Raw genomic sequence first — 12,311 nt, forward strand, 5'->3', positions numbered from 1 at the left:
AAACATTATTGGCGTACACTGATTATATTCATCGTTAAGAGGTGGAGCGCCATTGTAAATACAAATTGTGGAACAGGACTACCTCCGCTGCTTCCCCCTCCACCGGTGCCTGTGTGCTTGGTGCTGGCACTGCGGCCCCCAGGGGCCCGCTGCTGGCCTTTGTTCTGGCCGTGAGACGCAGAGTTTGGTTTGGAGATGGTATTGAGCTCCTGTTCGATGGTGCACAGGTCGGCCATCAGGGCGTCCAGGTCCACTGAGTCGCCCTGGTTCAACGCCTCTGCAGGGAGCACAGATGGAGGACAGAGGAAGCATAGAGAAGGGGGAGGAGGCGGGGTTTCATTAGTTATTTCACCCGTTCTTTTTTGGGGGGGGGGGGGGGGGTACTGTTACGGATCGGATGAGTAAAGACTCACCGTTTATGTTATACATCGAGAAGCGGTAGGAGAAGTTAGCCATGTTCGTCTCCTGCCTGAGAGGAGCCTTCTGCAGTGGTTTCTGAGGCCTGCCATCATCCAGACTCTAGAGAGCGCGCACACACACACACACACACACACACACACACACACAGCATGAGCACATATGCAAAAAAAACACACATTCTGACATCACAGTCAAAGCACAGGATCTAAGCAACCATGTATGCCTGCTGGTGTGTACTCTCACACACACACACAGACACTGACACAAACCTGCACAAATACACAATACAAAGTGGTGGTGGGAGGGGAGTTGCTAGGATACAGGAAAGGGAGACAGGATTAGCAGTGTTACGGTTGCTATGGATACAGCCCTTTTCTCCCAGCTCCTCTGCCTGTGTGAGTCTGTATCTATGGAGCCCACCGTCCCTCTCATTTTGTGTGTGCGTTAACCTGCGTCAGCTTGTCCAGCTCTCCAAGCCAAGCCCCAAACATCTTGTCCAGGTCCTGGTCCTCCTTATCGCTGTCCTCCTCCGCTCCATGGTCCAGCTCATCGTCCGATACCTGCTCCATCTACACACACACACACACACACACACACAGAAACAGAGGGGAGTTATTACACACACGTGTAACCACTCACATACCATCAGATCACACATAGCAGGAATGATCCAAAGGAGGGGAAAAAAACTCAGCTCAGGCCAACCTCACTGCCCGTTACCATGACAACCGCTCACGGACCCCTAGCGGGCACCCGGTGCAGTCCGGTCGGTGGAGTGCACCGTGGCGCCTTGTGTGCCGTTCACCGCGGACACACCCAACCCCTCGACATCCAGCTCAGGGGCCGAAAGAGAGGGATGCTGATGGAGGACAGGAGGTGCAGAGTCAGACCGCCATCCGATAATTGACGTACTCAGCTCTTTTGAGATCCATAAACCACTTCGCCAGAAGATATCCATCAAAGCACACTTAACATCACTAGCAGGTGGTTGTTAATGGCCGTTTGGGGCGTGTGAGTGAAGGAAGGAGGAGCCCAGCACTGTTGTGTCAAAGGTGATGACAGAGCTCCCTCTGCTGGACACAAAGGGAACTGGCGTAAACTGCAACATGCAGCCGCGCGGCTGGTTGACTACGTGCCAGTAACGCCACAGAACGGTTGATGGCCTCTGAAAAGCATCTAAATATTGATATTTCAGAACACTTTTCAGTGTATACAAGAACACTTTTCAGGAGACAAAGCACAGAATAGCAGATAAGACCTCAGAAACATTGCATACGTGTATCCCTTCTACATATGGAGCATCAATAACTGCTGATGTGTCTCCTCCCCCTTCCTTCATATCATTTCTAGGTCAGCTGTCAAACTGTTTGAATCGGATATTACATAACCAGCGGGATGAAACAAACACACAAGGAATTGAGCGTACGATGTACTCGTTCCCTGAAGAGAACCTCCCGTCTTGGTACAGTCCAGTTCCCCCTGATACTGTGCAATCAGATGGAATATACCCAGGTAACCACATTGATGTTTTGAGGGGCCATTATCCCCCCCCCCCCTGCTAACAATGCTGCACGGTGTCAGTCACCAGTGGGGACGGCACCAAAGCGGGATTAACCCCTCTGATGACCCCGCGTTCGATGCAGCTTGATGTGTGTGCGGCTTAATGGTCGTGTGTGTTTTCTGTGCATGTTCAACCAGTTGTGGTTCCACAGAGTGCTCAAGAGCAATTAGAAAGTCATGCTTTGTTGTCAGGAGGCGATAGGAGCAGGTCAAAAAAACAGGCAGTGGGTGAGAGGCAATAAAAGCGCCTGCGTTTGGCAAAGCAAACAGGAATATGATAGCAACGGCAAAATCGGTCAGCTGAACGCAAACACACACACACACACACACAGAAGGAGTCGAGGGGCGCTCCTTTCAGAAGCGGTCGCATTCCAGACGGCACACTCCTTAAGTCACTCGCTTGAACAAAAATATACTCCCCCAGTCTCCCATCCCGTCTCAACCTTAGTGACGCTACAGCTGCCCCTGCAGTGTGTGTGTGTGTGTGTGTGTGTGTGTGCACGTGCATTAACGTGTTGATGATGGATTGTTTCCTGTTATGGCGCGCATATCAAACACACATGGACTTGTCATCTTGTCGTGAAAGATGGAGTATGTCAACAACAACAAGACCACCAAGTGTGTGTGTGTGTGTGTGTGTGTGTGAGGTGCAGGGGGGTAAAATGATAGCCATGCACTGGTGAATGTGTGTGGGGGAGTCAGAACAGGAAATGGCCAGGATGTGCAGAATTCCTAATTTCCCTCATGGCCTGTTGCTTGGCAGGAAACCCCAGCTGTCCTTCCGTTTATCCGTGCCACTTATTGTGGACCGGCGGGACGGCTTCCTTCAGGACGACCTCGTGGTTCACCAGAAAAATAACGTAAGTACACAACAGCTCGCCATCATTTAATTGAGCTGGAGCCATAACACATTCGTAATCCATAATCCTTCGTCAACGCGGCTACACTCAAATGTGTCGCACATCTATTTGGGGATCCGGCGGCAGGAAGAGAGCTCAGTGTCCGTGTGTTAAGGTGCGACATCACGGCTGGCTAGAGGCAGACAGGAAGAGGAAATGGCTCAAATCAAATGAGCTTGCATTGCATTTGCCAAAGCTTTCATATGTAAATGTACGAGCAGAGAAACAAATCCGACGGCAGGACACAGCTGTGTTTGAACAGCGACGGACCTGCGGGCCTTCACAATGGTTCAAAACACACGTGTTTGCACGCACAGAAATATACACATGATCAATGACGCACACACTAAATAATAAAAAGCACTTAATAATATCTGCAGCTGTCCGTCTAATGGTATCATCGCCTCAGTTTCCGACGATGCTGCAGGTTTAAGTGAATTACCACCTGAGGCCCTGCTTTTAAGCTTATGGAGCTTGGTCTGAGAGAGATGGGTGGAAGCTGTGTGTGTGTGTGTGTGTGTGTGTGTGTGTGTGTGTGTGTGTGTGTGTGTGTGTGTGTGTGTGTGTGTGTGTGTGTGTGTGTGTGTGTGTGTGTGTGTGTGTGTGTGTGTGTGTGTGTGTGTGTGTGTGTGTGTGTGTGTGTGTGTGTGTGCGCGCTCCTCGAGGCATCAACACAAAGCAAGCAGCCTTTTACCTCCCTGACACTGCACGGCCCCTCTGACTAGCACTCAGCTGTGTCCTGTGAGGGTCGGGTGGCTCAGAGGGTCAGGGTGAAAGGTTAAAGGTCAAATGCTCTGCCCAGTGGAGTCTCCCTCTGCACCCTTGTTCCTCTTCTGGGTAACACACTTGCAGGTCCCACTGATGCTGCAGCAGGAAGATGAAAAGTGTGTTCTGGGAAATGGGATCACTCTCACTCTCAGAGAAAGAGCAGCAAAGCATTCGGTGCTGAGGAGGAGGAGGAGGAGGAGGAGGACATGTCTATCTTTAGACTAAGTTGCTCATATCAGAGTGTCAAGATGATTGGAAAAGGGAGCGGTATGTAGACTAGATGGTAAGTCGTCGGACAAAGAGGAGTTTTTCAATAGTTGCTACTCCCAACTACTAATCGCCAACTCTGGACAACTGGGATCCTTCTGAATGTTCATCAGAATGAGGCTTTAGGTTTCATACTGGCAAGTTAAGCTTCCCACAAAGAAAAGGGGACCCTGTGAGGCAAAAGTGCAACCCACGACCCAAAAACCAGATCCAGAAAAGAAGGAGCGAAAGAGAGAAAGAAACACAAGTATCTGGGTGTGGCAGGCAGAGTGCACCATGACATCATAGGTCAGCTGAGGTTAAACTGAATACGAGTCACTAGCTTGAGGAGTGCTAGTGATGTTTCAGTGCCATTCAGCACCTGTTTCAGCACCACCTGCTCTAGCACCACCTGCTCTGTTCCCGTCCCAACGATGATTTGTTACAAATAAAAGCCCTTCATATTTTAATCACAGAGGACATCGGGCTGGGGTGTGCAACATGACCGAAGCTGTGTCAACACTCTCGTGGCCGCGACGACGACCGAGTGGCCGTTTCCATCCAGCACTTCTTATCAGACTACTTGTGATAGAATGAGGACTGTGGAGGTTAATGAACCAGAGCACCAGCGCTCCGGCTCTCATAACAAACAAATAAATAAACGGAGTTACACAAAAATGTCCAAAGCCACCGTGTTCTCACGACTTGTTCCACTCAAATGATCCGACCAGAAATAACATGAAGCAAACGTCTGACACCTTCATTCTAAAAATATTCCCAACATCATATAAATCACACAAAAGCAAGCCAAAATTGAGAAGGGGGGGGAGCAGTGTGATGCGCGTTTGAAGGGTTGTTTTTAATGAGAAACTAACAGGCAGAGCCCAGTGACACAATATCTTTAAATAACAAAGCTGCTGTGCGTCCCAGTGCGGTTGTGTATAAAAGATATGGAAATACAGGAACAAATATTTCCATGGAAATACGCTTGTGACTAACTTCCTGGTTTAAATCCAGCGGATGCGAGCCGAGACGTACTGCAGCGGATCTGAAAGCCGAACAGAAACTTCATATTCATGCTTTTAAAATAATGTAACATTTACATATATGGTAATATCCCCCTCCCCCCGAGCGTAACGTAAAACACAAGCGAATGAATTAAACCTCTTCCCCTTTCCCTTTCTCACGTGAACCAATCACGCGGTGCGAGCGGGGGGGGGGGGGGGGACCTGACAGACTGTGAATCACCTCTCACACATACATGTGTCCGATTGTCATCATAGCCATACATTCTGGTCATAAAACACGCACACACTGGAGTGTCACGGTGAAACCGTTTAAAAGCAACGCGCCTTGTGTGTGTGTGTGTGTGTGTGTGTGTGTGGCTAGACAGCCAGAAGAAAGCGTCTGTCGGGCTTTTATTGCTGCTATCAAAATGTTTCCGCGCCGATGAGACACACGAAGCGTTCTCGTTGTGGATGTGCGCGCATGTAGTAATGGTTATTTCCAGGCACAGCCTGTGGTTAATTGCATACTCCTCCCTCGGTCCACTCCCTTCATGCACAGTCGTTACACCAGGAGAGGAGCAGAGGAGGCCCGAAGAAAACGCCCCCGGGTCACGTGAAGTAAAAAGTGGAAAGAGCAAATGTGGCGGAGAGCTGGAGCCAGCGAGTGAAATAACTCTTTGAACGAGGGAGCGGCCGGTCGGCTACTGTCCAAAGGGTGTGGTCTGACTTTCCACTGACCTGTAGTGACCCCTGGTGTCTGACATCACATCCATCCTCCCATGTTGGGTGGATGCAGCCTTAAAAGGTTAAAGGATCAGGCGCGTGCTTGACAAGTAGATTGTAGGTTTTAATTAGAGAGAGGATCATAGAGAAAGGAGGTAGGGGGGGGGGGGGTCCATCTTCTTTAATGGTGACGTGCACCAATGTCGAGACAATTCAGTCCAATAAAAAGAGGGGAAGGAGTGATGGGGAAAGAGAGACAAGATGAGTAAGAGGGCAGCGGGGAGGCGCGGGGGAGGGTGATGGAGGGGATGATGAATAGGTCCAATAATGGAGAGAGGGAGCCGGCTATTAGATGGTGAATAAAGGGGAGGCCCTGATGGCCAAAACAACTGCTTCAGTGTCATTACTCAAGCACGATGGACAGAAGGAAGTCACATACAAACACACACACACACACACACACACACACACACACACACACACACACACACACACATACAGAAACACATGCAACCACAAAACACACACACGCGTGCTCACTGAAGCAAAGCGCCTATACAGCCAATTAGGAAGGAGGAGCAAAGAAAAGGATGGGGGACAGAGAGAGATGAGGAAGATGAGGAGGATGTCAGAGGTGGACAGATGGAGAGTGTGTCAGGGGGAAGGGGGGAAGAGAGAGAGAAGGCACAACTGAGACGAGGGAGGTGTGAAAATGCACGGCCACACTGGTGGGCGGCATCGGAGCGAGCCAAACCCTCAGCTGCCCCGCATCTATTCGAGCAGCCATCGCCATGGCAACACTCCTGCACACCTCGGCGTCCGACGAGCCCCTCAGACACACACACACACACACACACACACACACGCAGCTTCCACGAGGCTTCAGCGTGAGCTCGGGCCGGATCTTCACCCAATAACTGACGGACGCACAGCGGTGCTTTCGGCCTTCGGAGGACGTCCACACATTCTTATATTTCTCAATTATTTTAAATAAATCTATGGTGGACTTCAATGTAAGAGCAGGCTACGATTCTAGCAGCGCACAAGTGTGCATCTGCATCTGTTCTTGTCTTTTTGTGTGTCTCTCTGTCTCTCTCCGTTACACACAAACACACCGGCCGAGGTCAGCCTGCCTGCTTCCCTCCGGGGCAGCGGTCCAAATGTGAAATCAATAGTCTTGTCCCTGCCCTCAAGAGATTGGGTTACATCCACACACCTACATGCGTGCACATGCATATATACAGAGGGGAAGGGGGAGCTGCAGTGGCCTCGCATCGTTTTAAAAACATGATGCGGCACTGCAGCAGCAGACGAAAAGAACTAGCCACTCCTTGAGTGCCTGCTTTTAACGCGGGTAGAAAGAGCTGCAATGCCGTGAAGTCGATCTCCAACTTGGTGTTTGTTTTCGTTGTTGCTCCGTAATGCCAAATGTGTGGGACAGTGAGAACCTGCAGTAACTGATTTAGATAAGCGGGTTGCGGTTGTACGTGGGGGTCACCGGATAACATGGCGCCAAAGACTTCAGAGCAGGGTTTCTGTAAGGTTCACTTAGTTCAACTTGAGACCTTTTGAAATGCCACATGCAATGTGGTTAAATACCTGCATCCAAAGTACGATGGAAAACCAGTAGGCACCTTGAATTATTTAGTATTATTGAATTTAGTCTTTTCAGTACTTCCCAGCAGTAGATACATATATATATATGTATGTATATATAATATATATACATACATATATATATATATTTATTTACTGCATTAAATAAATACATATATTTATATATATATAAAAATATATATATGTATTTACTGCAGTTAATAAATATATATATATATATATTTATTTATATACTGCAGTTAATAAATATATATATATATGTATATAAAACTCAAAATGATTTTCCATAGCTCTCTCATCTACTGTAGAAAAATTAAATAATTACGAGGGCAACAGCTTCCATCATTGAGTTGCTTGAGCAGAACAGGAGTTATACATCGGCCACCTGTTAGGGAATACAAAGCACACTAGGAGCACACATGCCCCGAAACACACGCACACACACGCGGAGCGAAATTTCTGCTGAACAACACATTCATACTGCAAAACGCCAGCACGCTGCGCCTCAAGGCAGAGAGCAATGCACGGACGCCTGCACACATGCCACGGGGCAGCTGGGAATGTCTTACTCTGTTGGCGTAAGACGTTTCCCATCTCCCCCTTTTGCTCGCCCCATAACCCCTGCAGCTGGCCCCTGATTGGCTGCTGATGAAACGCTTCTTGTTATCTGAATTCAAAGCAACTGTTCCAAGTGCCAGTTTGTGTTTCTCATCAAAACAGACACCCGCCTACGCCACCTCCAGCATTCCTGCCGTGCCAATGTTGCCTTTTTTTTGTTGATTTCGGATTGCACACACACACACACACACACACACTCTTGTTTTTTTCTATTTCCCTAAGGACTTTGTGGTTACAACTTATGTATGTTTTCAGGAACAGCCGGGGGAGATCGTCCCAAGGACGGGCCTGCCTGCAAGACTGCCCGGTGCATGAATGAAGCAGTTGCCATGACAACCGCATCACGTAAAGAAGCGATGGCACATAAGCCGCATATGCATGTTGAATAATATCCACAGCTGAGCGATAGCATGCAGCATGACACACACACACACACACACAGAGAGAGAACACACACACACACACACACACACAGAGAGAGCGCCATCCTGCCGGCCATAAACTTCACTGACACATAAGCATCCCGACTTCCTGGAGCAGTTAAAGTCCAGGGGTCCGGGCTTCCTCCTCTCGGCCTCGGGCTTCGTCAGCGCTGCAGAGGTCCCGGTTTGAAAGCCGGCTTTCTTCCACATCCGCACTGCTTTTGTTTTCACACATTGCCGCGATACACCGTTTAAATACCGAGTCCAGATGTGCATTTTCCAACTGACAACCAATGGATAAGAAAACTGTATTCATCCCCCGTCACATTATGGAAGGCATGCCTGGTATTAATCAGAAAAGGGTAGATTCTTCTTTTACTCCTTGGATACTGGTCAATAAAATACACACCGCCGGACTGCCTCCAGAACATTGGAATGGGCTCATGTGAAACGCCACCCAGTAAGCCATCCCATTGGTCGAGAGGTTTTGATTCTGTTCATCGGGCTGCCTTTGCTCCGAGTCTTCTGCCCTGGACCACTTAAGCCACAACTCTCAAGCAGTTATGATGGACTTTTCTTTTTCCAATTTCTAAGTTGAGGGTTCGAATTCTTGGCCTCAAATGTGACGGAACGCCAGAAATATTAACAGTAGAAAATTAAAATTAAAACCTATGCGCTGATGTGTGCGGTCAGGTCAGGACTGCACTCTAGAAAATGACTCGGTTGCCATCCCTTGTGTAAATACAAGAGGAAACAGTGAGCCTTTGAGTTGCAAATTCAACGCAGATCTGTGATAGTGAGAGAATAAAGGCTCACTGTAAGGGAGCAGATACGTCCAACCGGCCACAGGCGGTCCACCTCACATGGTTCCACTTTACTCAGGAATTATCTCCTTCAGCGGGGAGGACGCTCCCCAGACAAGATCCTCAGAGGCTCGACTCCTCTTTAAGTTGGCTTTGATTTACAAGGCCCTCTGACGGGGGTCTCCCTCTCTCCACCCCGCTCTGGATTTACCTCTTTTTACAACAAACACACAAATCCACACTGTCAACTGCGGCAGTGGGAGACGGTAGCCGCTTTGAGCACATGTCGCCTGGCGGAGGGGCGGCGACAGAACCGGCATTTGAGACCACCTTAAATATAACTCCCCTGGCAGCTCGCTGCAGCAGCAGCAGCTTGTCAAAATAAGAGTCTGTGGCAATCGAGCATGAGTATTGCAAAGCTTACTGGCAGCAACGTCAATACTGCTTTTCCCTTTTCCCCTCTGCTGAGAGGTTATTACCCACAGAAAGTCGCAATGGCACCATTAACTCACTCCAGTTTACAGGAACTCTTACCTCTGAAGAGGCTTTTCTCTCCGTCCTCCTGAGGCTAAAGGTCAGACGAAACCACCACTCCACTCCACTCTTGTGTCAGGGCTTTTATCCTCTGGAAATGAGAGAAAAAACAACGAAGAAGAAAATCAGATGTGATTAAGTGTCTATTTTTGTGACTAAAACACAATCCATGCTTTGGTCTCGCCATCCGGGGCCATTAGCCGGCGGGAATCCAAAACGTATGGATCGTTTCCTTCTCGCTGCATTGCGGGAGAAAAGACCTGGCAGCCAGCAGCAGGAGGAAGGCAGGCCCGATTTCAGTCGCAAGAATGCAGGGGATTAACTCTGTGAGTGTGCTTGAGAGGGAGACTTAACTAAGTACAGACGAAAAACGACACGCACGGCCAGAGAGATACTTATCGCAGAGCTCTGAAAGCAATCAAGAGCGGCTCTCCCTCCGCTAGACCGCCGGCGTCATGACCGAGGGAGTAAGAACGTGACATTTGAGGCCGTCTTTGAGGCACACGCAGACGACCTAATGAGCAGGCCGACCACTGAAGGAGAGCGTTTCTCAACGCGAGTCGGAGCCGAGATGCAAAACCGTGTCAGAACTCTTCAAAACACTGTCCACTGTGACTCAGCGGCCTCGACGATGCCGAGCAGGCGTCTAAACATTTCAACGAATCATCAGCGCGTCGGTGCCGACTCATGACAGACGAACCTTATTTTATCCAAAACAATGGACGCTGAATCACAGTCTGGCCGGAGGGGAGGAGAAGATACTGTGTGTAGGTTTTAACATGCAGAGCTGGCCGGGAAACTTCAATGCTATGATTTGGTCACAGTGTGTATTTAGTGTGTGTGTGTGTGTGTGGCAGCTGATGTTGTGGCTGCCTACTGGGAAGCGCTTCCCCGCTGGCTTCAGCTGTTGCTTCATTTAATTTCTTTTCTACACACACCAACTTGTTCAGCCACAGCATGTGGCCCCTATTCTTAGTTCGAAGAGTGCGCACGTGTGTGTTTTCACAGCAAACGGCCCGCGGTCCCGACTTCTCGCGCTCGCCTTTGCCCGTCCTCCATACATGCGTGTCAAACACACACACACACACGCAAATGCCTTCTCAGATTACGGGTCACCCCCTCCCCCGTCATCTCTGTGGTGTCATTTTGCACACGGTGGACGTGTGATATGCCTCAGTCAACACGAGGCCATTGAGCAGGTGTGGCAGCGACACACGGATCCGTGCAGCTGCGGGGAGCACAGCCGCCCCAGTCACAACAGCACAGGGGCCGGTGGGGGGGGGGGGGGGGGGCAGCTGCTCCGACGCAGAGGACAAAGGCCGGCCCGCGGCACATGCACAGACAAACGTTAGCAGCTTGTGATCAAAGAGGGGGGAACATGAAGCCTCACCATGAAGCTTCGTCATGAAGCCTCACCATGAAGCCTCACCATGAAGCCTCACCATGAAGCCTCATCATGAAGCCTCACCATGAAGCCTCGTCATGAAGCCTCATCATGAATCCTCATCATGAAGCCTCGTCATGAAGCCTCACCATGAAGCCTCACCATGAAGCCTCACCATGAAGCCTCACCATGAAGCCTCACCATGAAGCCTCATCATGAAGCCTCACCATGAAGCCTCACCATGAAGCCTCACCATGAAGCCTCACCATGAAGCCTCATCATGAAGCCTCATCATGAAGCCTCGTCATGAAGCTTCAACATGAAGCCTCGTCATGAAGCCTCGTCATGAAGCCTCATCATGAAGCCTCACCATGAAGCCTCATCATGAAGCCTCACCATGAAGCCTCACCATGAAGCCTCACCATGAAGCCTCATCATGAAGCCTCATCATGAAGCCTCATCATGAAGCCTCACCATGAAGCCCATGAAGCCTCACCATGAAGCCTCATCATGAAGCCTCATCATGAAGCCTCGTCATGAAGCTTCAACATGAAGCCTCGTCATGAAGCCTCGTCATGAAGCCTCATCATAAAGCCTCGCCATGAAGCCTCATCATGAAGCCTCACCATGAAGCCGCGTCATGAAGCTTCGTCATGAAGCCTCACCATGAAGCCTCACCATGAAGCCTCATCATGAAGCCTCATCATGAAGCCTCGTCATGAAGCCTCGTCATGAAGCCTCGTCATGAAGCCTCATCATGAAGCCCATCATGAAGCCTCATCATGAAGCTTCGTCATGAAGCCTCGTCATGAAGCCTCATCATGAAGCCTCACCATGAAGCCTCATGAAGCCGCATCATGAAGCTTCGTCATGAAGCCTCATCATGAAGCCTCGCCATGAAGCCTCGTCATGAAGCCTCGTCATGAAGCCTCGTCATGAAGCCTCATCATGAAGCCTCATCATGAAGCCTCATCATGAAGCCTCGTCATGAAGCCTCGTCATGAAGCCTCGTCATGAAGCCTCGTCATGAAGCCTCGTCATGAAGCCTCGTCATGAAGCCTCATCATGAAGCCTCATCATGAAGCCTCGTCATGAAGCCTCATCATGAAGCTCTATAGAGCAAGATGCCCTGGAAACTATATCGCCCCTCATTACTGGTTACGCAGGCGACTCCTTTGACACTTTAAAAAAATTAAAAAAAATGCCCAAGAAGGGTGCCCTGTGTGTCACTGCCCCACCTAGACTTCTCTTCAATAGACTTTATGTGGCCGAGATCAGTGCCCCACTTCAACAACAGACCAGGGGGAAAC

The 12,311-nt window shown here is 49.6% G+C and overlaps 1 protein-coding gene across 1 annotated transcript in view; it reads right to left on the minus strand.

Annotated features, from left to right (window-relative positions):
• raph1b (Ras association (RalGDS/AF-6) and pleckstrin homology domains 1b) overlaps positions 1-12,311 on the minus strand; it is a 35,798-nt gene that overhangs the window by 14,283 nt on the left and 9,204 nt on the right. Inside the window, exons 4-7 of the mRNA XM_056431766.1 lie at positions 9,618-9,708; positions 870-989; positions 414-519; positions 83-277 (exon numbers count right to left, since the gene is read on the minus strand). Coding sequence (XP_056287741.1) covers positions 83-277; positions 414-519; positions 870-989 — 421 coding nt within the window. The 5' untranslated portion in view covers positions 9,618-9,708. The remainder of the gene's footprint in view (positions 1-82; positions 278-413; positions 520-869; positions 990-9,617; positions 9,709-12,311) is intronic.

This window comes from Pseudoliparis swirei, chromosome 14, assembly GCF_029220125.1.
Source record: "Pseudoliparis swirei isolate HS2019 ecotype Mariana Trench chromosome 14, NWPU_hadal_v1, whole genome shotgun sequence".
In the NCBI taxonomy this organism is placed as follows: Eukaryota; Metazoa; Chordata; class Actinopteri; order Perciformes; family Liparidae; genus Pseudoliparis; species Pseudoliparis swirei.